The sequence below is a fragment of the Lissotriton vulgaris genome, unplaced genomic scaffold (genome assembly GCF_964263255.1).
Source record: "Lissotriton vulgaris unplaced genomic scaffold, aLisVul1.2 SCAFFOLD_765, whole genome shotgun sequence".
In the NCBI taxonomy this organism is placed as follows: Eukaryota; Metazoa; Chordata; class Amphibia; order Caudata; family Salamandridae; genus Lissotriton; species Lissotriton vulgaris.
This window is the reverse complement of record NW_028246657.1, coordinates 414,353-441,550: the sequence shown is the minus strand read 5'-3', so window position 1 is coordinate 441,550 and position 27,198 is coordinate 414,353. Positions and strand designations below refer to the sequence as shown.

The 27,198-nt window shown below is 47.9% G+C and overlaps 1 protein-coding gene across 1 annotated transcript in view; it reads right to left on the bottom strand.

Moving 5' to 3' along the window:
• LOC147665801 (activin receptor type-1C-like) overlaps nt 1-27,198 on the bottom strand; it is a 329,593-nt gene that overhangs the window by 84,127 nt on the left and 218,268 nt on the right. The window contains exon 6 of the mRNA XM_086949471.1: nt 12,055-12,179. Within this exon, the coding sequence (XP_086805597.1) occupies nt 12,055-12,179 (125 nt within the window). The remainder of the gene's footprint in view (nt 1-12,054; nt 12,180-27,198) is intronic.

The window sequence follows — 27,198 nt, the reverse complement described above, 5'->3', positions numbered from 1 at the left end:
ATCCTTTGTGAATTCACCCGTTTTGGTGCCCTGTCGAAATCGCAAATTAACTGAGGAAAGTCTGAGGTATTTCCTCTGACTGATTCCCGTTGCAATCGCACTTTGGAATTCCCCCTTAAGTGGTGTGACGACTCTGTCATGTATCTTGGCATACACATTAATAGAGACCAATCACTTAATTATGTGCCGGCCTTGTAAAGACTCTCTGACAATGACAATATCGACCGTTGGTTGAAACTTCCCTTATATATGGCTGGTAGAATAGCTCTTGTCAAAATGGTTGTGCTTCCGCAATTCTTGTACTTGTTTCAGAATATTCCTATTCCGTTGTACGGGAGCTTCCTTGCTACTCTTCGCTCTCACCTGCTGCGCCTGGTATGGGGGGGCGGTCAGCCTAGCGTCAGCTGGGATGCCCTCACTTTGCCCTTTGAACTTGGGGGATTCAGGGTTCCACATTTTTGGATTTATTATTTGATTGCGCAGTGTAATTTTTTGCTCCACTGGTTTCATGCTGACACTCAAGTTCTGTATATCAGGCCTGAGGCAGACCTTGCCCTCCCCTTTCAGCGCTATTACCAGTTTGGATTCCGCGTGACCCACAGGACTTACAAACCCTCTCCACAACCAGTTCGGCATGGAAACAATTGACTTGCGTCACCGGGACGGCACTGCTTTATTCCCAATCCCTCCCTTTGGCAGGGACCCTCTGGATTCCCATCACCAAGGAGGCCATAGTACAGTGCACACTTTCGAAATTCAATTTGGGAACCTTTTCCCGAACAATCATATCTTCTCGCATTGTGAGGATACCCGCTTCTCAGACGCCACCATTCTTGACCATTTCAATTTACGCCGGTTATTGAGTGCTCTAAGGTCCTCTGTCCCGACTTACCCCGTGGAGCCGCCTGACTTCCCTCCATTGTCTCTCCTCATTAAGGATATCAGCCGCTATGGCACTTCTCCCCCCTAGAGACTTGAAACTGCGACAGACGTCGGAGCGCGACTTGGGCCATCCCCTATTGGACTGCCAATGGTACTATTGTTGTACCCAAACCTGTAAGATCTCTTTTAATTATGGGAGTAAATTGTTACATTTTAAATTCCTTCGGCGGGCATATGTTACGCCAAGCATGGTCCACCGTATGGACTCCTCCAGGCCACATGTAAGACCCCCATGGCAGATTTTTCACATATGGCATGGTCCTGTACTAAGGTTGCCCTGTTTTCGGGTAACGTTTTTGAGGCAATATCTTCAGTGCTGGACCGACCCCTCCCTCCTTCTCCCCTCATGGCCCTATTGGGATATGTCAGAGATGTTCCCAAATCCTGTCGGCATTTTTGCGCCCTTGCACTATTGTTGGCCAAAAGAGAGGTTTACATTTTTTGGGGCAACAAATGCTCCCCCACTGTAAAGGGATGGTTGTATAGCATGACTTATTTTAACACCAACTCAGAATCGTACCCCCAGTTGCAACCCTCTGCCTCCGGCCCTCTTGATATTTGGCAGCTTTTTAAGTTGTACCTATCAAACCAGATGTCAGTGAGCTCGAAAACTGACCCAGAACCCACCACCACGCAGTAATGTTGTACTTGTGGTATTTTTCCTATTCTACTATGTATGTATTCAGGGTTACAGTATTATAAGAACTGTCGCGCTGTGGTGGAATGTGTACATAATTGTGTATCTCAAGATGTTTTGATTGTCTCTCATGGGAAAAATCTTTAAATAAAAGTTTTTTTTTAAAAAGGAAGAGAGACAGTGAGCACCCTAAAGGCGGATGTTAAGGACACTGCCACCAAGTATCCACCCTGATGTTACTAAAGTACAGATTCCAATGGGACAGGTCCTAGTTCCAAGTGACCTCTGTAATCAGAGGGGCAGGTGCCTATGCCCAGTCCCCCTGGACTTATCTGTGGCCAGTCCCCTGACTGGTCAAGGTCCTTTCTGACTCAGCTCATGCTCCTATAGGCACCTGCCTTAATCTCTCACTCTACCTCTCATCCTCTTCTCACTCTCTCTCCCACACACTCCTGCTTATCTCTAAGTATATCTCTGTGTGTGTTCTTTTTGCATCTCCATTGCCATCTCTCTGTCATCTCTCGCACTTATAGTGACTCTCACTGCCTCTTGTTTTCCTTTCTGCCATCTCTTCATCTATATTCGTGCCATCTGTACTTTTACTGCCTCTTTCTTTTACCTCTAGTGCCATTTCTCTGTCACTCCTCACACATTTAGTGCCTCTTACTGCCTCTTGATTCAACATGTGCCATCTCTTTGTGTTTCTTTCCTGTTTTGCCTCTTCTTACCTATTGTGCAATCTTGGTTAGTTTTTGTGCCATCTCTTTGTGGCTCTTTCCTCTTTTTCTCTTTGTGCCCTCCTGACAATCATTTCCTGCGTCCTGTACCTCTGCCCTCCTCCCCATCTCCTTTCCTGTTCATTCCCGCACTTCCCACTCTTTCCTGTGCTTCTCCCAAACCCTGCACACCGCCCTGGAACTCATTCCCCCTCTCAAAATCTACTTACTGGAGGACGAAGGCATACGAAAGGCGAGCCCGTCTGCACCAATCCACTCCTGGATTACGCTCATCTCCACGAACCCTAGTCCAAATGCTCCCCAGTTGTATGCAGCAGCATTCCTCCAGTCTCTCAATACAAGACGCCAGTCTCCACCCTGCTGCCATGCCACACAACACGGAAGGAGCTTTCTCCTTCACCCACTAGCATATTGCATGCAGTGACTCACCCACTGCACAAGCACCACCAACACACAAACCGCCTACAGTCAACCATGATCCACCAACAGCATACACAACCCCAAGACATACCATCATGCATGCTCATCAACATTCATTCGCTCAGCAAGCATGCCACGGAAATCTGGGATCTAATGGACAACAAAATCCCAAACTGCCTCTTCTTCCCCGAGCCATGAATGACACCTGCATTAGCACCAGACATCACAATGTCAGTCCTGGCAGGACACAAGATAGCATGACAATACTGCTGACAGAAACCTGGAGGAATCACTATAATCTTCAAGTACACTGTCAGCTGCACCACAGCCACAGAGAATGCAATCCCCTTCATGGAGTATCTGCACTTCAAGCTATAAATTTCATCAAGTTTCACCCTAAATGGAACCCTAGTATACCAACTTCCCGGAACATGAGCAAAATCCACCAACAACATTGCAGATTTTGTTCCCCCTCACCATAGACTCCAAAGCATATATCAACCTAGAGGACCTCAATTTCCACCTGGAACACCGGACGCACCCCAACTCAGCCGCACCTCTTGAAAGCCTACGAAACCTCAGACTGACACAACATGTTACTGGACCCACGCACACTGCCAGACACTCACCTGACCCTTTCTTTGCCACCCTCACTGACAGCCCTAATCGCAGCAACTGACAACCTTCAGGAGGATCCTTGACCAAGTAGAAACGCCAGCCCTCATCCTTTTCAACATCGCTGTGGCCTTCGACACAGTAGTCTCCCACTCCACCCTGATCAGAAAACTTCATGAAATAGGCATCCAGGGACCCGCCTCAAATGGATCTGTTCCTTCCTCACCGGAAGAACACGGGAAGCCATCATTCCACTCTGCACTTTGAAAGAGAGGACCTTCATCTGTGGAGTCTCCCATGGGTCATATTTCAGCCCAACTTTCTCCAACATCTACTCCACTACCTAACATTGTCAGGCTGCACACCATGAATATTCTCTCCTCCTTAGATGACCCACAATTGATACACTTCCTTACGGACAAGACACCCATTGCAAGAACCAACTTCACCACCTGCATGACCAAAATAGGCGCTTTCATGAGATCCAACTGCCTCAAGCTCAACTCGTACAAGACCAAAATTGTGATTTTTGGAAAATAGATGTCTCCATGGGACTTCTCCTGGTGGCCAGCAGACCTAAGACCCGCCCCTATACCCACCACCCATGCCACGAACCTAGGAATCATCTTAGAAGACAAACTCAACTTGTCAACTCAGTGACCTCGCCACCTGCTTCCACATCTTGAGTATACTGTGAACAACTTCCAAGTGGCTACCAGAGAAGAACAGAAAAATAGTCATGCAAACACTCCCAGTAGACTCGATTACAAAAACACACTCCACGCTAGAATCACCAAACAGCTCCTGAATAGGCTCCAATCCATCCAGAATGCAGCAGCAAGACTCATCCTTAACCTAACTCTTGCTGCTCCCAGATCTCACCACACCTCAAAGAACTCAACTGACTCCCATACACAAACTTGTCCAATTCAAACTCGTCATGCATACCTGCATAGCAGTACACAATATTAGCCCAGCATACCTCAACAGCCGTATACCTTTCCACCAACGCCCTAGACACCTCCACTTGGCTGGACCCTTGTTTGCAGACATACTCCGTATACACAATAGCGGAGCATGAAACGACCTTCACAGCACAGAGCTCCGCAAGAAGTTGAAGACCTGGCTTTTCGAATAACTGCAAGGCAATCCTCCACTTACACTCATGCTGAGCACCTGATACCCTCGAGTGTGATTAGTTCGCTATACAAATTGGCATACCAACACAGAACGCAACAAAGAATGATACAAACATTTCTTCTGCAATGACATGGAGTGGAAATCTTTGAAGACATGATCTCTGAAGTTAAGTTATAGAGCCACTTAGATGCATTCTTCTTCAGCATCAATAACTGAAGATTAATTTAGTAAGGATACTAAGAAATGCAGTTGTTCAAACCGAAAGTATGCATGCTCAGATTTAACAATAATGACTGCATTTTTTCAAAAGGTATAACAATTTTAGATAAATACAAATCTTAATGTCACACACTTGCCCCTTGTACCAGGGCAGTTACGAATTGACAATCAATCCAAGATATACTATAGCACTAAATTGAGAAGGTGGCAAACGCAATGTCCAAGCAGAACTGAACCTACTAAAATCACCTCAGGATCACAATGTTATAATCTCTGTATACTCCCAGTTTGGAACAAAATTTGAGGCTATCTAGGAGTGTATGTGAGGGATGAACGGATTGGACTCTAATTAGGTACAGAATGTGGTTTTATCTCATGCGTATATGTGCCGATGATATGGATTGAAAATACATTAGTCAGCAGTTACCTACATTTAATTAGCAAGAGGAATAGAAGGGAGTAGTTTTGCTGGATAGCATTTGTCTCAGTATTAGCATTGGAGACCAAACTGGTTTAGTCGTAGTTTTTGAGATCCTTGTGGTAGGAAACCGTCTTGCATTTCTTTGTACTATTTTGAGCAATTAAATCAAATGATTCCATCCTTTTTTAACATAAATGATGCATATAATAACGATTTTGCCACCTTTCTAAAGAAAAGCATGACCACAAACCGAAAAAACTGGTGACTTTAAGATGTTCCTGTTTTACACAGATGAGATCATCTACGCCCGAGTTTAAAATCTGACTAAAGTAGCAATTCAGTAAGGTTTTCTGTGACATCTACTGGAGTACTCCATGCTGATTGCTGGAATTGAGCAGTAAGGCAAGAGTACCACAAGAGTGAGCGATAGCTATGTTGTTTGCTTCTTTCTGGGGTGACACAGGCCTCACTCTGGCTCATGAGGCGGCGCGGGGGCAGGTCGCGCAGCAGCAAGCAAACCACACCGACACAGTGCTTCAGTCGGAAGTGACGTCCTCGGGCGGGCGTCCTCCTTTTATTTAACCAGGCCTGCGGATGTGTGGATGCGTGTGTGCGTGCGACCACTAGACCGCCGGGGATATTACATCCCTATCCAACTATATATATATTTTTTTCTTTTGTTTACAAAACAAACAAAACAGTCCCGGACTACAACATTTGAAAACAAAATGCCTGAGTACTTGCGTGTCCCTTGGTGACAACTTCAGGGTCTCAGCAGACAGGCATAGTCTCTCAGTCACTGGCTTGGTGTCGGGTTGGGCCACAGGTTGTACCGCTGTGGGTTGGCCCTGTCACTTTTGGCATCTTGACAAACACTGCTGCTCGTGATGGCTGGTGTCAGAGGCACTGACGCATTCTCGGGTCCCTCTACCTGCCTTTCCATCAGCGTGCTTTCTTCTGCTCCTTCGGGGGCTGTCGACGTACTCGAGTTGGGGCTCCCTCCGTCTGGCTCTGAGCTTTGTCTGTTTCCTGACGATATGGCCTTGAACCAGGAGGCATTCCTTGACACTTCCTCCTCTCCCTTCTGTGCCATGACCATGGTGCCTCTCGTGGATGTAACCGTCCAGGTGCCGGGCTCATACCGAGCTTGGAACTTTCCCCTGGGCGTCTGTTCCGAATGATCACCCGGGTCCCCGGGCTCATTCTTCTAGGGGTGGCTTTTCTGCGGTGACCAGCTCATTGGTTCCCCTGGCGCCTCCGTTCCTGGGCCTCACTGATGTCAGCTGGGGGCGGTGTCCACCCCTGGGCATTGGGGAGAAGGTCTCTTCATGGTCCTTGAAACATGAGGGTCCACGGACTGCTCTGGGTGGTGCAGTGAGGGGTGCCCCGATACTCATGCAGGAATTCATGTAGCCTCTGCTCCGGGTCGGCCTGTTCTACCATTGCTATTCAGAATACTTTGTTTAGGGTCCGCATAAATCTTTCAACATCTCCATTTGCCTGGGGCCATTGGGGTGTGATGTGGCGGTGTTGAATTTCCCTTTGTCGGAGAAACGTGGCAAACTCAGCTCCTTGGAACGGTGGCCCATTATCACTTCGTATCTCCAACGGGTATCCAAACATGGAGAACATCTTTTCTAGGGCCGGCCCCACATGGGTGAATGCAGTGGAGGCTACTTTGTCTACTAGTGGATATTTCGAGTAGGGGTCGATGACCACTAGCGTGTGTCCTTCTCCCGGAAAACTCCCAAAGCCTATGCTCACCTTGGTCCAGGGAGATGTACAGGCTTCTTCAGTGATCACGGGTAGGGGTCTTTCAGGGTCACTCGTCAGCTGACAGGCCATGCATTTCCGCACGTGTTCTTCCACCATGCTCTCTAGCTCCGTGAACCATACTTTTTCCCTCATGCGCGCCTTCATCTTCGTGGTGCCTTGGTGCCCCCCGTGGGCAAGTTGCACCGCTCTGTCCCTCAGGCTCTGGGGAATGACCAGACGCGACCCTCTCAGTAACACCCCCTCTTCAGTAGCGCTTAGATCATGTCTGACTTTCCACATCTTCGTGAGGGACTCTCTGTCCTCGACTGACCAGGAGTTGGAGGGGCGGAGGTACTCAGCCCACGAACCTTATTGAACCGCCTTCAACGACCTCAGATAGACGTTGTCGGTGGCAGCTGCTTCTTTAACTTCTTCTAGCGTCATGCTCTGGGGGCATGATGTGAGTGCCACCCACTTGGCATACTCCTCACACTCGTCATCCACCGACTCTGGTTCAGGTAGGGATGGATGGCGTGAAAGAAAGTCTGCGTGGTTTTTGGCTCCCATACGATATACGACTTCCATCTCGTATGGTTGGAGTTGGATTACCCATCGTTCTATGCGGGGTGGCGGATGTGGAGCAGTCCCCTTGAAGAGGGACACCAGGGGTTGGTGGTCGGTGACCATGACGAAGGGATGTCCTCGCAAGTATAGATGGAAATGGCCACAGGCCCACTTGATGGCTAGGGCCTCTCTTTCAATCTGGGCATACCTGGTCTCGGTTGGGGTAAGGGCTTTGCTGGCGAATGCTAGCGCTGTCCATTGGCCGGGTTCGTGTTCCTGGGTCAACACCGCGCCGAGACCCACCGGGCTGGCATCCACTAACACCTCCGTATGCTTCTTGGGGTCAAAATACGACAGGGTGGCTTTCTCCAGGAGTGCATCCTTGATCCATTGGAACGCTTCGTCTTCTTTCGGACCCCACTGCCAGATGGCATGCGCCTTGGTCAGCGCCCTTAGTGGTTCACTCCAGGTGGCTCGGCCTGGTATGAATCGGCCACAGTAAGTGGCCATCCCGAGGAAGCTTCTTATTTCTGTTGGGGATTTTGGCGCTAAGGCGTCCTTGATGGCCTTGGATTTCCTCGGGTCTACCTGGATACCTTCCTGATTGAAGACGTACCCGAAGAATTCTATGGAGGGCTGTGTTGCTCCATGGGCACTCAGTCTCCTCAGGACATCCCGGAGGTGTTTGTGATGGTCCGAAGCAGTAGCAGAGTGGATCAGGATGTCATCGCTGACATTGATTACCCCAGGCAGCCCGGACAGAAGTTCTCTAATGGTGTTTTGGAACACCTCGGCTGCTGAGGAGATGCCAAAGTTCAACCGCTTGTATCGTCGTAGACCCAGATGGGTACTAAAAGTGGTGATAAAACTACTCTCCTCCGCTAATGGTAGCTGGTGGTATCCAGCGTTCAGATCAATCTTCGAGAACCACTTCGACCCATTTACGTCCGCAATAATATCGTCCATGGTAGGGGTCAGGTGTCTCTCCCTCCGGATCGCGGTGTTCGGTAGTCGCATATCAATGCACAACCAGATTTCACCCGGTTGTTTAGGTTTCTCCACAATAACCATTGGTGAAACCCACGGAGTGGGTCCCGTGACCTTTTCGATGACGCCTAAGCTTTCCAGCTTCTCAAGTTCTTTCTCCACCAGTGGACGTAAGTGGAATGGAATCCGACGGTGTCGCAGGGCGGTGGGGGTGACGGACCTATCGATGTGTAGTCTGATTGGTTCACACTTTATGCAACCCAGGCCCCTGAAAAGTCCGGGGAATCGTCCCAGCAGCTCGTCCACCTGGTGTGCTCTGATGAGATTGGCAAACACTATTACCTTCAGGTCTACGTCCGTGTGGCTGCTTAGCAGGGTGTCAGCCTCTCTGTCAATTATGTGGATCGTCGCCACCACCTCCGATTCATCAGCCTTGATGGGTATTGTAATTTTGCCTTTGAGGGGCAGTGGTGTATCTGCTCCATATGCGTATTTCCTCGTTTTGGACAGTAGCACCTGGGGGCGCGGGCGTAGTTTCCTGAACTGCTGCAAGCCCATGACATTCACGGTGGCCCCGGTGTCGATTATTGCCTTAACTTCATTTCAAGCCATCTGCACAACACACGCGGCTGTGGCCGCCGCCGCTGTTTTAGTTCCCGCGCAAAAGAGACGATGTATGCCTCTTCATCCTCGAAATCCGAGTCTTCGTCCATTGTGGGTAGATGTTTCTCTGTTTTCAGTGATGGTGGCTCAACTAACGACAACTGCGGAATTGCTTTGGTAGGTGTGCGTGGTTTCTTGAAAGTCCTTGACGTGTTCCTCCTTCAGCACACCGTCGCAAAATGGTTTGGAATCCCACAGTTTTGCCCTGGGCTGGGCAGACTTTCGCCGCGTGGGGCTCGTGCCCACAATACCCACACCGTGCTCGGGACTGGTCTTTCCGGTATTCCTTTTGGGGTGGTCCACGTGGCTGGGTCCTCACCGGGTCTGCCAGTTCACTCTTGAAGGCTTCTGGTTTACCTTGGGGTTTGTGAAGTGCTTGTTCTATGGTGGTGGCCCTGACGTTCGAGAGGTCATGGGACCTGGCCAACACTAGGATGTCCTCAAGTGAGATCCCTGGCTTGCGTAGTATCGATCCTCTCAGTGCCTTGTCTCGACACCCTTGGATGATTTGTCTCCGTATGGCTTTCGGTTGATCCTCGTCAGTACAGGAACTTGCTAGCTCCCTTAAGCGAGCATAAAAACGGTCCATGGTCTCGCCTTCCGTCTGACGTGCCTGTCCCAGTTTGAAAACTTCAAATTTAGGTTCAGATGTGGGTCAAAATGACCGTTGAGGGCGGTTACAGCCGCGTCATAATTATCCGCCGCCCCCGTATTAGGCAAGTGTTTGAATAGTCTGAATATCTTGTCCCCTGCGAAGTGTAGTAATAGAGACCTCTTCACTGGTTTGTCCGTCTCTCTCGTGACCACAAAATAATTTTCCAGTCTCTCGAGCCATACCTTCCAACGTGGGGACGCTGTAGACGGATCCTCCATTTCGCTGAATGGTGGTAGGACCCCAGATGCAGCATGTTGGAACGGAATGTTAATGGTGGCTGCTGGCGCATCTTCATCTCCCATGGTGGTAGCTCGTCTGGATGATTACCCCTTCTTCCCCCTTTTCTGCAACCTTATCGGGATGGTGCGTGCCCTCGCTGAGCGTTCCCACCATCTCACCGAATCCGTGACGCCACGTGGCAGCCGGGCGGCCTACCTCAGCTCCATCGAGTGTTCTGCGGGCGTCTGGGTGTGTAGAGATGTTGGAGTCCTTCCCCAGGCCAGAATGCTGCTCACACTCCGTCCAGGGTGCAGAAGGGAACACCAGGAGTCGTTTGCAGGGTCTCACGCGAGATGCGTGAGCATTGACAGGGTACTCCGCGTACCCGCGAGAAGCGTGAGGTATGGCACCAGGTGGCACCGCTGGTCCGGTTCCTCTCCGGATTGTGCCGACTCCCGGGGTAGACCACTGGGGCCTCAAGCTATCCCCAAAGTGGAGTGGCAGGGGTGGCCAGGCGGGGGTCAGGCCGGGTCAGTGCCGTAGGCAGGCACGTGGTAGGGCCGCGTAAGGAAGCAGGGTGCTCCGCTTCACTCTCCAGTGCACGGGCGAGGGTTGGGCCCCTCCGCTCGTCGCCAATGTTGTGTGCTGCTTTCTGGGGTGACACAGGCCTCACTCTGGCTCATGAGGCGGCGCGGGGGCAAGTTGCGCATCAGCAAGCAAACCACACCGACACAGTGCTGCAGTCGAAGGGACGTCCTCGGGCGGGCGTCCTTCTTTTATTTAACCCCGCAGGCCACGCCTGGCCTGCGGATGTGTGGATGCGTGTGTGCGTGCGACCACTAGACCGCTGGGGATATTACAAGCTACTCGTTACAAACTCTTTGTGAATCTGGCCCAGTATGTAACACATATCTTTTTATGATACAGTTGAAGTTGTGCTATGACCAGGAGGTACAGGGGGAGGAGGAGGCGGGTTAAAGTGATTGAAAAAGTACAACGCATTAAAATAATAGAGGAAAAGATGAAAAGAATACTATGGACGTAGGCTATATACGAGTGACCAAAGGAATGCTCAGCAGTTCAGTCAATGGTGAGCACCAGGGTCTTCCGATTATTACAAGAGGAGCAAAAAGTGGCCCAAGTAGTTCTGTATTTACCATTTAGCTGAAAAACATTAATGGTTTGTATGTCAGTCTTTTTACCATTTTTATTATAACGTAGGACTCTCAACACATATGCCCAGTTTTTAAACGACGTAAGTTAGTGAACATAATTATTAAGCATTTCTGCTAGCACCTGTGGGTTCGAGAGGTACCTAACTACCCTCCCTGCAGTTAAGGGCCTGAGATGTAGACGAAGGGGCATCACAAGTTGGATTAATTAACAATTGTTTTGGTCTGCAGATAAGTGTAATAAAGCTATCAAGACCCCTCCCCATCCAAACCGAGCCTAGCGGGAGAAGGAGTTTCCTCTCATCCGACATATAGGGTGAAACAATTGCTACGTTCTCCCAAGGTGCCTCTTCTGCCTCCTAGTCTGAAGTAGCCATTTCAGACACCGCAGGTCAAGCTCCTCCTCTTGCTTTGTTGAATGGTAATGTAAGTGCGAGCAACTTAAGCACAGTAGAAAAAAATATACAAACTAGTCAGTTTGTTTGGGCTTCTCTCTAAACAAAAGAAAGGCTGGAGGCTGGCCAGACATTTTTTAAATTTGCTAGACCAGAACCGGTGGCTATGGTAGAACTGCAACTAATGAAGCTGTATATTTTTTTACTCTACACTGCCCCTTCTCCACAGTGCTTACCCAACGACTGGATGCGGCCTAGAGCACATCAGACGACAGAGAGCTGGCTGCACAAAATTCTCCCTTTCATGACCTATAATAGTAGCCATAACGCACAAATGGAGCATATTAATAGGCTGGCCAGCTCCCAATGTTCCTTTCACGGTGCTGACATCTCCCAATGGGTTTGATTTGCCTCAGTAATACACGAGTCCTAAAACAAAGCATGCCAAACACTGTTCAAACTGATTTTGCATACAAAATATATATATATATATATATCTTTAACATTTGTTACCTCCAGCGGTACATCTTCGTGCTATCTCCCAATACACCAGTCCAAGAGAGTAAATGTCTGCACGTTTGAACGACTCAAAGATTTGCATGTTCATACTGTCATCCAGTATTTCAGGAGCCATGTATCTTTAAAACGAAATAACACGTTCGATATTAGACACAGAATGTAAATGTTTTTCACGAGCAATAAAATTACATTGGCATTTCAAACTGCAAACTTGTGATATGTCTAAAACAACTAATTATTGATGTAGCTGTTAGAGTCTTACCTCTATTAGTGCAAATCATTAGTCAATAAAAAATGCAAAGTACAATCTTGCAACATACAGTGGATTTTGGAAGGATACAATGTATGTGCTAATGGATAAAAGGTGTAGCCAAATTCAGCATTCTTAACTGTTATTCCCTCATCTAGAGTTATAACCCGCCGTATCCCGCAAGCGTAATTAACTTCCATTGTTGAACAGGGAAGACATCTTAAGTATATGAACTGGGCACTGATTACATGTTCCCCAGCTACATGATGTCTTCACTAAAACCTATTGTGTTTGAACACATTGTCTTAATAAAGCCAAACTGACTCGTGTATTGGATTTATTATGACATTAACCCAGAGGGTACCTTAGAGGTGCCCCCTGAAACCTACTAGTCATCTAGGGCCAGATGTAGGTAATTCTATTTTACCGATTCATAAATACCGAATTTTACCGATTCGGTATTTATGAATCGGTAAAATAGAAGTAGTGAGATGTAGGTAAATTTCTTTTTCAATTTACCGAATCGGTAAGAATCGGTATTTACATACACATACACATATTCTTGCAGAGTGAAAGGCCCTTTACAAAGGTTGACTAGACATATTTCTGTTGTTCATTGCTGTATTTTGTTTATAAACTGGTACTGATGAGGTGAAACTTTTGCCCAGTGTTACCGTGTGTAAAAATGTCAGAATAATGAAGCAGTAGTATCCCAAAATATGTGCATCACATAGCATTATTTACATTTTCTTACCACACAATTTTGTCGACCCTGCTGCATAATTTGGTCCTCCCTTGCCTCATAATTTTAGTAGCCCTTCCTATAGGGCAGTCTGGCAGTGCCAACAGGGGTGGCCAGTCAGGTCAGTGTGTGTGCTTTATTTTGCTGCTTGCTGACCTGTTTTACATTCTGTTGGACACTTTTACTCTTAATTTCTGTGCTATTACCACAAATATTGTCTGCAGGAAGCACAAGTGCATGTAGTCTACCCTACCTTGAAAAATACCTCTGAAGCCCGCCTTTACAAGTTTAAAACTGTGGCATAATTCGGTCCTCGCTTGCTTCATAATTCCAGTAGCCCTGCCTTTTTAGAGATTTTTGGTTTGAAATGTGTAGTAAGCCTATGACTCCAAACTTGAGTCACCCACAAACCTTTAATTTTCTAAACACAGTTTAATAATATTTCCCCACCGTAAAAATTGATTTGCATGGGAACTGGATGCGTTTGTGGTTGTCGGGGTGAGGAGTACCAAGTTCCAGACATTTTTTTCACGAGGGGGTCCTCACCCCTGGAAATTTTGACAGGGGGGTCTCGGCATCCAAAAGTTTGAAGACCTCTGCCCTAAGGGCATGTCTGTGTGTCACATGGCACAGGTGTGCATGCACAGATGTGCATGCACACCTTAATTCGGTATTTTACCACCCAATAGGATTGGGTGGTAAAATACAGATTCTTAAGGGCCTGTGACACTCTTAGGAGTGTCACCTACATGTAGATTTACCGAATCGGTAAAAATACCGATTCGGTATTTTACAGAATCGGTAAATTTACCGAATGGGTAAATTTACCGATTCTGTAAAATGATGGCCCCTACATGCCAAATCCTAAATACCGGTCGGTAACAGCCGAAAATCGGCCGTTACCGACCGGTATTTGGGCTCCTACATCTGGCCCGTAGTGTGCTGACTGACTGGTATTGTCCAGCTTGCCACCACAGACGAGTTTCTGAACCCCTGCAGGTGAGAGCGCATGCTCTTTGAGGCCAGAAACAATGCCTGCTTCGGAGGAAGGTATTCCCACCTCATCCAGCAGAATAGCTAGTGATTTGGCATATCAAGTCCAGGGAATTCAAAATCCCTGCACCTTTGATATGCGACCCTGGCTTCCCCCAGACCTGGGAGATGCCACCCCCTGCCCTGATGCCCATTTGGCACCAGGGCAGGTGGGAAATTAGCTATACGGTAGGCGCGTTGCACCACCAGGCTAGTCACATCCCTCAGGTGGGCTGCCTGATGTGCTCCACATTATTTTGTTTCTCATGAAAGTAGGAACTCTGGGACAGGCTTATGCCCACATAAGAAGTGGTCATATAGGGGGTTTAGTGACCCCAAGGATAAATAGCCCATTGGCTACTACCCTACCCTTCCCTCCCCTTAACGCTTCAATATTCAGTATTTAGGTGCCCCCCTGACGTGAGGAACTCAGATTTACCTGACCTAAGAATAAAAAGGACAAAGAGCCAAAGGCTGCAAGAACTGAAGACTAGCTGTAGACTTGAGGCTAAACCCTGCCTGCCTGCTTCTGTCTCGACAATTGCAAAGACCCGAATCGTCCTGCAGCAGTGCACCCTCCAATGCCTCAGAGGGCTGCCTGCACTTCGCCAACCCATCAGCATCTCCCTTGAAGTGGTGGAGCCACTTCCCTGCAGGCACTGACCGCAATGTCCGGTTCACCGAACTGCTGACCACTGGGTCCACCATCGCAGCAGCTACCCAGGAGGAAGTCACCTTCCTCTAGGAGGTCATATCCGTCTCCCCAGCTAAATTGGAGATGCCAAGACCCCCAGGAGCTGCCCTGCACAAATACCCGTAATACCAGACCCCTTGCAGCAACCAAGCCTTCTTTAGTGTCCAGCCCAGACACAAACAACACCAAGACCAACCTACCAGTAAGGGATGCAAGCTTTCCTGAGGCCAACACCAAGAGCAGCCCTGCTGTCCTGTTTTGTCCCCATCTCCATGTCAACCCTAAAAGTGAGAGCCTCCAATGCAAGCGACCCTCCGGGCAAAACACCTCAGCACCCAACCCCCAGAGCCTGAGTTCAAGCCTACCGATGGTGAATCCTTGCTTCAGAGACCCTCAAGTACTGAGCCCCCCCCCCCTTTGGATTCAAACTGACTTGTTCCCAAGTCCCCACTTGCAGCCTTTTAATGTTTACAGGTTTCACAATAGGCTTCAGCGATAGGGTTCAAGGCTAACCTTGAGACTAGCACCTCTGGACCCAGACACACCAGGGCAGGTAATCCAAAACTGCTGGTGGTTCCAAGCACCTTGTCCCCTACTTACCTTAAGTCCAGAAGAAGTGGGTGTCTAATTAAATAATAAAATATATGTTTTTTTCTAAATTGGTGTAGGATTACTTTATTGAGTGTGTGTTTCATTTATTGACTCTGTGTGTGCAAACAATGAGCAAGCCCCTGTCCACTAGAAAGGGATGCCTGAACTCTCTGCACAGTGCACCTCATTTTGGTACACTCTATAGAGAGTAAGTTTCCTACAATTCCTCCTACAGTAAGCCCAAAACTAGTTGCAGAGCTAAAACTGTAATGCACCAAAAGGATGTATGACGTTACATTGCATACTTTTACAATGCCTACCTTTACAATGCAATTTTTACACCGCAACATCCATTACAATGCATACCATTACAATGCATGCCATTACAACGAATTCTTTGAAACTACCTTTACAACGCATTCCACTACAACGCATACTACCTTTACAACGCATACCATTACAACGCATAACATTACATTACATGTAAGAAAAAACTCCAACGCATTCAGAACGCCTCCGCCCGACTCATCCTAGACATACCCCGCCACAATCACATATCCGATCACCTGAGAGACCTCCACTGGCTCCCCGTAAACAAGAGAATAACATTCCGTCTCCTCACCCACGCACACAAAGCTCTCTACGACCTTGAGACCCTCTGGGTGAGCAGTGCGCTATTCAAATCTTGACTTGACTTGGCTTGATGTTCATAGTACCCTGCCAGCGGGGTGCCTGACAAGACCCATGTTTCCTGGAAGCAGTTTATATCCCCGCTTTCCAGGAACTGCTTCGGATTTTCATTTTTGCAGATTTTGCTGATCCCTGCGATGTTCCTGGAGATTATGATTAATTGCTGCTTGGGGTTTGATCCTCTGACTGAAGCATCTCCTCTAACTGGCTGGCTTTTGTCATAGTTTAGGAATACAGTGGCCTTTTTCTTGCGAGGCCCTTTTGGTCTGTATTAGGAGAGGTTATGCATATGACCCGATGATTGTTTTGGCATGAGATCCTAATGCCTGTTAGGTCCCTTTCACCAGTCTGGCTTCTATCTGAGGGTCCTGAGCTTTTTGTCCCTGGCAGGACCGACCAGGTGGCCTTGCCCCCTGGATATGGGGCCAAGACATTTGGGTATTTTGGTTGGATGTTGTCTAGCAGCACATCTGCTGTTCAACATGGCTGAAGTTCACTGAAAGGCCAGAATCACAGTTTGTTGAGCCAACGCTGAGTCTCTTTGCCCCCACTGTTGAGTTTATTGTCCTGCCCCTTCTAAGAAAAAAAAGTGCTATGACATGGAAGCAGATGTGCTGCTAGAAAACATGGCTAAATGACTTTCACATTAGCAAGGCCAATAGCTTGGGCATTGCCGAGATCTATTGGATTTGCAAGCCAGAGTCAAGTTTGGTCATCAGACTAACATTCTTGATTCTGGGCAAATCACTTAGGGCTTGATTATGATCTTGGCAGATGGGATACTCCATCACAAACATTGCGGATATCCCGATGCGCCGTAGTACGAATTCCATAGGATACAAAGGAATTGTAATAAGGCAGACTGGATATCCGTCACGTTCTATGTATTAAATTGATATAAAAAACTGCGCTGGACAGTAGGTACTGAGATCCAGCTCCATTTGTCAGTTGCGAAAATGCAGAGGAGCTTGAACACATACTTGAGCTGACCCAATATTTAAGCTGAATATCTCAACACATCCATCTTGTCATCATCTTCCCAGCCCTGAAACTATATTTTGGAAACATCCTGAATGATGCCCCTGGGCTCAAATATGCTGAGGATTTCAAGCTTTGCTAGAAATGTCCTCTTAAGCAGTTTTACATCAGCACTCTAATTGGCTACCTGAATCACACATAAGAGGGTCACTGTAGGTTCTTTTACTACCAGGACCAGACATGCAGCTCACTTAATTTGCCTGTTTTTTTTAAAAAAAAACCTTTATTGACAAATATGGTTATACAGTAGCAAGCATGTAGCCACTTCGAGTCGGCTGTCACCATTGTCAGTAAGTACACCGGATGAGTCAGTTACACAGCACTTCAGCCGACAACCCGGGGGTCCGGCGGCAATTAAGCAAACATGTCGTAGCCATATATTTAATCGCAGGAGAAATAAGGTCTTTTTTCTTTTATGTTTTTTAGGAAAACAAAACAAACCGGTAAAAAGGAAAAAAAAAAAAATAACTGTTGAGGCAAAACAAGAAGTTTATATACAAGTGATCCTTCAGGAGAGGGAGAACCACATCCAATGATCTTACACGGCAACAATTAGAGCTGAAAAGCTATGGGGAAAGCAAAGAGGGGGGGAGGGGAAGAGAGCAAGCAAGCAGTATATTGACGAAAATCAAGACCAGAGGGAACATCTGGCTAGAGGGAGTGCAACACCTCCGGTAGATTCACAAAGGGGGGAGTACAGATCTCTCCACGGTACTGGTTCCATTGATTCTACACCCTCCCCCACTTCTTGGGTATGCCCCGGGCGACATAGACCGTTTTTTCTCGAAACATACACCAGTCCATGTTTCTTGACCAGGCTGACAGACTAGGTGCCCTAGTCATCCCCACAGTTGTGCAATATCACGCTTGGCGACCATATTCCCTAAGGTGGTCCACTGTGTCTGAGCCACGTTGTAGTCGCTAGGCTCCCACACATTAAGAAGACACCTTCGGGCCTCAGGCAAAATCGAAACGCCCGTCACGTCTTCCATGACGCCATGTACATGGTTCCAAAAGGACACCACCGCTGGACATTCCCACAGAATATGTAGGAAGGTACCCACCATTCCACACCCACGTTTACACAATCCATCCAAAGAGTATCCCATACGCAACAATCGAGGGCCCGTCAAATACACTCAGTGTAGGATTTTCAATTGCACCAGTCTCAGACGGGCCGGGATCGCCACCTCCTTCGGGGAGGATATCGCTGCCTGCCAATCCTCATCGTCAAGTTCCAATCCATCGCTGGTCCAGGCCTCACGAAGCTGTAAAAGAAGGTCTGTCCAGTCATTTATCAATTTCTTATATATAAGAGAGATCGTACTGTCCAGGACATGGCCGTCGAGCACTCTGTCCTTCAGGGGTGAGGATTCTGGGACAAGAGTGCCAGTCGGGAAGACTGAGCAGATGGCATGTCGGATCTGCAGGTACCGGAAGTATTCTCGATCGCTAAGTTTATATTCAAGTTGCAGCTCATCAAACGTCTTTATCCTGTCTTTCCGCCAAAGATCCCCCACCTTGCTGATACCAATGAGGTCCCATTTCCCGAAACCCTTGGTAGTCCACAAATTGCCTAACCACTCGGAGACATAGAGTGAAGTCGCTCGGGTGATAGTGTCTGACCAGCCCATAGCTGCATTAGCGTTATACCAGATCCGCACCGCTATTTTGGTGGGCCCCGTTAACGTCGTATCTGACCGTTTGGAATAAAGTGCCCTGTAGTAATCCCCGCCCGGAAGCAGCCATTTATCCATAGCAAAGGCCGGGTTAGAAACTGGACACGCAAAACAATACAAGTTCCCTTTTCATCAAGTCAGAACTAGAGACTTGCGTCTCTGAGAGATTTACAGAGGGCGCTTAGGGTGAGCCAAAACAAGTATCACAAAGTTGTGCTGGGATCACTGAATTTACACTCTATTTCGTACCCCTTACTAGACATCATTATGACAGACTTAGCATTGTGAAAAATATAAACTCTTCAACTGTGACATGTATAAAAAAGAACATTTATTATAAATTATTCTCTGTTCAAGCCGACTTTCGGAACATACATTTATTCATAAAAATTTTTTTTAGTTAAAAACACATGATGTGGCAATAATAACAAAATAGTTAAAAACAAGGTGCACTTTGCTGCACAACAAATTTATCACACAAACAGAAAATTGTCGACGCGGCGTTTCGGTGATATTATGTCGTCACCTTCTTTAGGACAGTGTGTTATTTAAAATCACTTAGATGTTTGTAGGTCAATCGCTTTTTTTGTAAAATTGGCGATGTATAACCATATCAGGATTTTTTCAATTTCTTCCTTTGGTCAAAACTGTTTCTTAGTTGGAGTGGGTCAATGATGATCCGCTGCTCCGTAAAGATAAATTAGCTGTCTGCCTGAGGTCTCTGGCAGTTGAATCTTGTGCAGAGGACGGTATACCTTTCCACAACCCGGTATTTCGTTCACATTTCCTATTAACCTAAGGCTCCCAACTTGTCTTTATGGTGCCCGCTATTGGTTTCTAGGAATCGGGGTTTTCTGGTGCATTCAAGATGGAAGTGTCCTTGTACTCCCAATCTGTCTTTGTGGTGCCCGCTATTTTTTTTCTTTAGAGCGAAGAATTTCTGGTGCACTCAGGTTGAGAATATCATTTTGATTTTGACAAATCTCATCGAGTTTTCCGGGTGTTCTCCTCTGCCGTCTTGCGAGTGGTCTCGGGTTAGAAACTGGGCCATACATTGCATGAATAACCGAGCTCAATTGAGAGGCCCAGTAGTAGCGCCTGATATCAGGCAACGCTATACCGCCATCGTACCAAGGCAGTGTGAGCTTAGCCAAGGCAATCCGGGGACGTCCGGTCCACAACAACTTTCTTTGGAGGCTCTCGATCTCGTGGAAATAGCTGGTAGGCACAAGGTCAAGAGTGTTTTGAACTGCATATAAAAATCTAGGGAGGGACATCATTTTGAAGACAGGGACAGCGGCAGCCTACACCAGGCTTTCACATCAGCGCTCAAACGAAGTAGCGGGGGGAGCAAGTTGCGCTGATACCTGACTGCAGGATCACGCGAGACATATATACCTAAATACTTGAATCCAGAAGGCGAGACTTGTATCGGGCAGTTGCGCGGCACAAGTGGCGTATCGTCCGTGAGCGAATAAACACAGGACTTACTCCAGTTGATAACTAGACCAGAGTTTCTACCAAAGGAACTAAGGACGTCGAACAGCACCCCCAGAGATTTCTGAGGGGAAGTGAGATAAAGGAGAATGTCGTCCGCATACAATGAGATGCGGTCTTCAAAGTCAGGGGTCCATCTGATACCCTTGAGTGATGGTTCCCACCGCAACCAAGCGGCCAGGGGCTCCAGAGCCAAGGCAAAGAGCAGCGGGGACAGGGGGCACCCTTGTCACGTACCCCTCCCCAGGACAAAAGAAGCCGAGACCCTACCATTAATGACCACCTGGGCCAGGGGCTCTTCATATAGTAGCCGGACCCAGCCAATGAATACCGGTCCGAAGCCGAACTTCGTCAGAGCCGCCCACAGGTACGGCCATTCCACGGTATCAAATGCCATGGTGGCATCCAAAGAAACCAAAATGGCCGGCTCACGTAACGTCTCTGCCCTCGCCAGAACGCCGTGCAGACGACGTAAATTCAACGGTATACAACTGTTACAACAAAGTTTTTACCACGCACTACCATTACAACGCAGGCATTACCACGCATACCATTACAACGCATTGCGCTGGGGGGCTCTCTAGGATAGGGAATAAGTATAATTTTATATCCAACACCTTCCCTAGTGTCCACGGGGACTGGAGTTGGAATATAAAATTATACTTACCACTATCCAGCACCTCTAAGCGCTATGCGTTGTAACGGTATTCGTTGTAAATACCGCGTTGTAATGGTATGCGTGGTAAAAGTATGCGTTGTAACGTCATACATCCAAATTCAACGCAGTGTTGTGGGTCGGAATAAAGCCAGACTGATCTGGGTGCACCAAGTCCCCAACCACTTTAATCAATCGATTTGCTAACAATTTTGCCAGGATCTTGGGTTCAGCATTAAGAAGTGAAATGGGTCTATAGGAAGTACACAACTCACACGGTTTCCCTTCTTTATGTATTACTGCGATAGATGCCAATCTCTGATCTCGGGGGAGTGAACCCCTCTCCCTGGACTCTAAGAACATCGAGCGAAGGTACGGCGCCATTTTGTTCGGACACAACTTGTACAGTTCGATAGGTATGCCGTTCGGGCCTGTAGCTTTTCCAGAGCGAATGGAGCGAATAGCGAGCGCAACTTCAACGGTGGAAAAGTCCGCCTCCATAAGCTCTCTGTCAGATTCGGACAAGCTAGGCAAAGCGATATCCCTGAGCAAAAGATGTGAGTCCTCCTCTGGCCGGTCAGAGACCGGCGCGTACACCGCTCGGAAGTGACAAGCAAACTCTTCCACGATCCCCAGTGGATCAGTCACACGTACACCGTCCACTCGTTCAACAACCGGCACCACCCGATTCAGTCTCTCCCTCTTGTCCAGCCATGCAATCAACTTCCCCGCCTTGTCGCCCACATCATACAAACGGCCCTGTTGCTCTCGACTCATGGCTTTCGCGGCATTCGTAACCAAGGCTTTATAGTCAGACTGTTTCAGTTGCAAAACATGTACCTTATCTCGCGTGCCCCCAGACTCAAGATCTGCCTCCAAAGCAACAATATCAGATTCTAACTGCTCAACCTCTTCATTGTGGCGTTTCTTAGAACCGGCAATCAGCGACAGCGTCTGACCCCATATAACAGTTTTGAAAGCTTCCCACAGGGACACAGACGAAGACACTGATCCCTCATTTTCGGCAAAGTAATGGTCAATAGCCTTAACCTAGCTAAGCTTCCATGTGCCCCAGAGTGGAAGGTATATTGAGCCTGCCCGGGGTGTAGCATCCGCCAAACAATCATCCATACCAAACGTTTCCAAGAATCCACCCAGGCAGGACTGCGACTGTGTGAGAGCTCTGGGAGGATGACGATCCTCCAAGCCGCTAGCAACAGAGTTGAAGTCTCCTCCAACCACCAAGATCCCCTCAGGAAGTCCCAACACCAGTTTCCCCAGGTCGGCAAACGTGGTGGTCTGTAAACCCGGGGGAACGTATATTGAAAGGATGGAGATCGCCTTCCCCTCCCACCTACCAATAATGGCCGCAAACCGTCCCCTATCGTCCAGTACCGTATCATCAATCTCCAAGGGGAGGGAACTTCGGACCATAACACCGGTCCCTCTGGATCCCGAGGTGAACCCCGAGTGTGCAACTAACCTGTAGCCCCTCCGGTTCATAGCATGGAACGTGTTCCCCACCAAGTGCTTTTCTTGCAATAATACAATATCAGGGGAATGACGTTTTAAATAGTGAAGTACAATCCCCCGTTTTATCTTGTCCCCCAAGCCGTTGACGTTCGAAATCAAAACTCTCAACCCCCTATCCCCCATCCCATAAGCAGTGGCAGGGACCCCCAGACCCCGTGAAGGAAACACAGATCACAATATGCAACAATGCGTAGCCTCTGAAACAATTCAAACAGAAAGAAATAACCCCCCCTCCCCCAAAATGCCCCATACACACATCCCCCCACCCTGCACCCCTGCGATAATATAAAAAACCACCCCAAGTTGCAGTGTGCCTGTTGCCCTACCCAAGAAAACTAATCTACAGGAAGAAAAAGGGACACCCCAGGAGGAGGAAAAGTCCCAAACTACCCGCCGCCCCAGGGTTTGTCTCGTGAAAGTGTCATTGACCCAAAAAGAAAGCGATCCACCGCAACACGGTACGGTGGCTACACACGCCGGTGTCCTTACTTCTCCTGGTCCTCTTGGCCTCCCTCTGCGCCTTTGGAGTGCTCCGCATTGTCCCGTTGCGTCGACAATGTGTCCAACCAGTCACTAACCACCTCTGGCATATCAAAAAATAGCACCCGCTCATTATATTCGATACGCAGTCGGGCAGGGAAGAGCATGGCATACTTCATGCCCAGGTCTCTCAGTCTACGCTTCACCCCGGTAAATCCCAGTCTCTGTTTCTGCACCGATTGAGTGAAGTCGGAGTAGAAGCTGATAGATGCGTTCTCAAATTTGGTGGGGCCGTTAGTACTCGAGGCCTGTAAACTGGCGTCCCTGTCCCTGAAATTGAAGATCCTTGCAATGATGGGTCGTGGTGTAGCACCCTGTTTGCGTCTTCCGCCCGGAACTCAATGGGCACGCTCCACCGCAAAAAAGTTACTGAGGCCCTTAGGGGCGAGATGGTTTAAGATCAGGTCTTCCACAAGGAGGTCCGTCGATTGATCTGCTGAGGACTCCGGAACTCCGACGATGCGAACGTTATTGCGCCTAGCGCGACTTTCAAAATCCTCAAGCCGGCTGGCAAACTGTTCACTCGAGGTTCGAAGGGTCCGGACCTCGGTCTGGAGATCAGAAACGTCGGTGGTGAGACTGGCAGCTTTAATGTCCAGCGACTTGACTCTCTCGTTAGTCTTGGCCAAGTCCACCCTAATCAAGCTAACATCCACAGCCACAGTGTCAATCTTGGCGGCCAAAGTTTCATACTGTTGGCCCATGGATGACTTCATACTCGCAATGGCGCCCATCACGTCTCGATGGGTCAGCTCCTCTGTTTCGGGGGGGGGGGGCCACCACCAAGGTCCTCAGAAGTTTTGCCAGTTCCGCTGGGTGAATCCTTGTGGCGCGCAAATCGGTCCATAATGGTAGTTTGAGTAATGCCACCCCGAGACGTGTTCTTGATCGTCCGCTTGTCGCTGTCGGACTTGCCCGCCATGGTGGGCTGGGCGCCCATTGGGGGCTTTTGGGACCTGGTGAAAATGGCTCCCCACGGAGAGAAACAGCGAGAAATCAAAGTGCAGGGCGCCGATGAAGAGCAGTCAAGCAAGTGTGCCAGCTAGATCAAGGGACAGTCGTCTCCCAGCCGTCTTAGACAGGAAAAACGAAACCGAAAGTAGACCCCGGGTAGCTATCTCCTTCCATACCCCATGGTTGTTCAACTACTCTCGGGGTGTTTCGGATGCCCAAGTCCCTGGATGACTCACGGTGTAGGCCTTCAGGCTTCAGGAAGGAGTATTTCAGGTGTCCGGCATCCGATTCGAATTTTGAAAAAGGCCACGTAGGTCAGGAGAGTCTCAGCTACAATAACCCGTAGTTAGAAACAGGATCTGTGACAGGATAGATGGTGGAGGCGGCGAGGGTTTCGGGAGCTCACAGCTCACGCGACCATCATGGATGCGCGCTAAGCTCCTCCTCCTCCTTAATTTGCCTATTAAATGTTATCACAGGAGAAGAGGAGGAAAAGAGACATTGGTAAACTTGCCTTTTCAGTGGAATGCACTCCATAGAGTTGGAACCTCTTTTGGCACATAGTGGGATTCACTCATTTCTGATAGGGAAATGGAGGGATGTATTATGCCATCTATATTTATAGCTCTCCACTAGGCAGGGGAGAGCTCTCTGTGCCTTCAGAGTAGCTGCCAAAACAGTGGCTCTTCCGAAGTCACTGTGCTTTGCTGAGTAGGCGCCATGCCATTTTCAATGCAACATTTTTGTTTTGCAAACAGAGGTATAATTTTGAAGAACAAGAAGTCCATATGCATGTGAGGGCCACTTATTTGTTTTCCTGTTCAGGGCCACCAGGTTTGTCTTGGTGGTCCCAAACAGTAAAATATGTATCACCCAACATCTCTCTAAATAGGATTGATGATAGAGGTGTTTTGGCCGATATGGAAATGTCAATTAGACGTTCAATCATAGGGTTTTACTGGCTCAGCCAGCAGAGGATCCTGACTCTCTAATAGAGAGGGAGGACCAAGAGTTTGGTAGACAGAACACTTTTCCTTACATTGTGGTACATAAATAAGCACGATTTCTTTGAAGAAAATAAGTATTTTTAGAGCTAGCAAAGGTAATAGCTATATCATTGCTCGATTCTACCAATTTTAAATATTCGATTGCAATAATCGCTTACCACATCTATCAATTTACTGCTTTCTGTGGAGGTATTTTAGCAATTTGAACTGCTGGAGGAAGAGATAGATTTAGTGAGAATAGATTTTAATGGCACTTAGAGGTACCAGTAATCTCCAAATACTAGCAATCAGAGATCAGGATTGAGTTTTTTGTAAATGCTGATTATTCCTTACTTCAAACTTTTGGAAGTCTTCAAGAAGGTACATACATAATGAGCGCAAGGGTATGTACTCTTGTTCCCCCTTTAACTGGGTTGAAGACCTAGAAAGGGCTCTCTTCTAGATTAGATTTGTGGGAATATATAAGAAAGTAGTTTAGGAGCTGGTGGCACAAGTTTTTCCAGAGGAAATGAGTGAGGCTCGTCCGGTATTTAAAGTGGACTAGTTAAAAAAGAAGCTCAAAATATAGCCTAATCTTACTTACATACTCTTAATAATGAAAATCTGTTAAGAATATCTAAGAAACTGCTAAATAATATGGTGTACAGCGTGTTTTAGAATGAACAAATCAAAGTGGCCCATTTCGGAGCCTCTTGGTACCCAACATTATAGTGTTGTGTTAAGTCGTGCTAGGTCAAATTGTGTGGCACAACTTATCTTCTGTGAGGATATTCAGGCGCAGGAGTAGTTATGTAGGCCGGGCGGAGCACCTAGTTGAACATCCAGGTCTTCAGTTTCTTGCAGAAGTTGAGTAGCACTGAGTTGTCCTGATCTGTTTGGGAAGTTCATTCCAGGTCTTGTTGACAATGAAGAAAAAGGAGCACCATCCTGACTTGCTTCTACAGATGTGGGAGACCCATGCAAGGGTGAGAGAGGTTGAGCATGGCTGTCTGGATGGATGGTGGAGTAGAAGTCTGTGTTGAGGTAAGCTGGTCCGGTGCATTGTAGGTGTATTTGAGCAGTTTGGATTGGCAGTGTTTCGGGATGTGTAGCCAGTGTAGATCAGTGATCACTGATCACTGATGTGAGCTCTCCTGGGGACCTCTAGCATGAGTCCGGTGGTAATGTTTTGTATGGTCTAGAGAAATTGTGTGAGCTGGTTAGAGATGCTGATTTGAAGTGTGTTGCAGTAGTCAAGTCTGCTGGTTAAGAGGACCTGGGTGACTGCGTGTCTCGTGTACGTGGGGAGTCATTTGAAAATCGTGCAAAGCATTCTCAGAAAGAGGCAGCAGGAAAAGGTCACAGATTTAACCTGTTTATTCATCATGAGTTTGTCTTCTAGGATGATACCAAGATTTTTTGGTGTGGTCAGTGGGGGTGGGTCATAGTTCGGATGGCCACCAGGAGAAGTGTCCCGTGGGGAGATCTTGTTTCTGAGGTTGAGGATATCTGTTTCGTCCGTGTTTAGTTTTAGGCAGCTCTCCCTCATCCAGTTGGCCACGTTGGTCATGTAGGAGGTGTAGTGATTCCTGGCGGTGTTGTTTTTTATCAGTGAGGGAGAGTATGAGCTGTGTGTCATTGGCGTAGAAGACAATGTTAATGCTGTGGGTTCTTATGATTCTGGTGAGGGGTGCCATGTACACATACAGGGTTGGGCTGATGGAGGATCCATAGGGGGATTCCACAGATGATTTTCTTGTGTTCAGATGTTTATGGGAGATGTCTGAATCATTGAATTATGTTTGCAAGGACGGAGGAGATTCATCTCAGGGCAGGCCCTTGAAATCCTGAGTCACAGAGTCTAGCGATGAGGGTGCATTGGGATATGGTGTTGAAGGCTGCTGAGGAGTCGAGGAGGATAAAAACTTCAGTTTCACATTTGTCCAGGAGGGTGTGTTCCGTGGTGTGGTTGCTGCAGAACCCTGATTGAGTGAAGTACAGGAGGTGGTGCTGTTCTAAATGGGATGAGAGGTGCCTATCAATCTCTTTCTCCAACACCTTCAGCTGGAATGGCAAGAGCGAGATGGGTCTGTAATTTCTGAGTTATTTTAGGTCTGCTGAGGGTTTCTTCGTTAGAGCAGTGACTTCTACATGTTTTCAACTGTCTGGGAAGGTTCCACTAAGAATGGAGGAGTTGATTATGGTGGTGAGGTTGGTGATGATCAATGTTCATCCGAAGTTGTAAATGTGGTGAGGG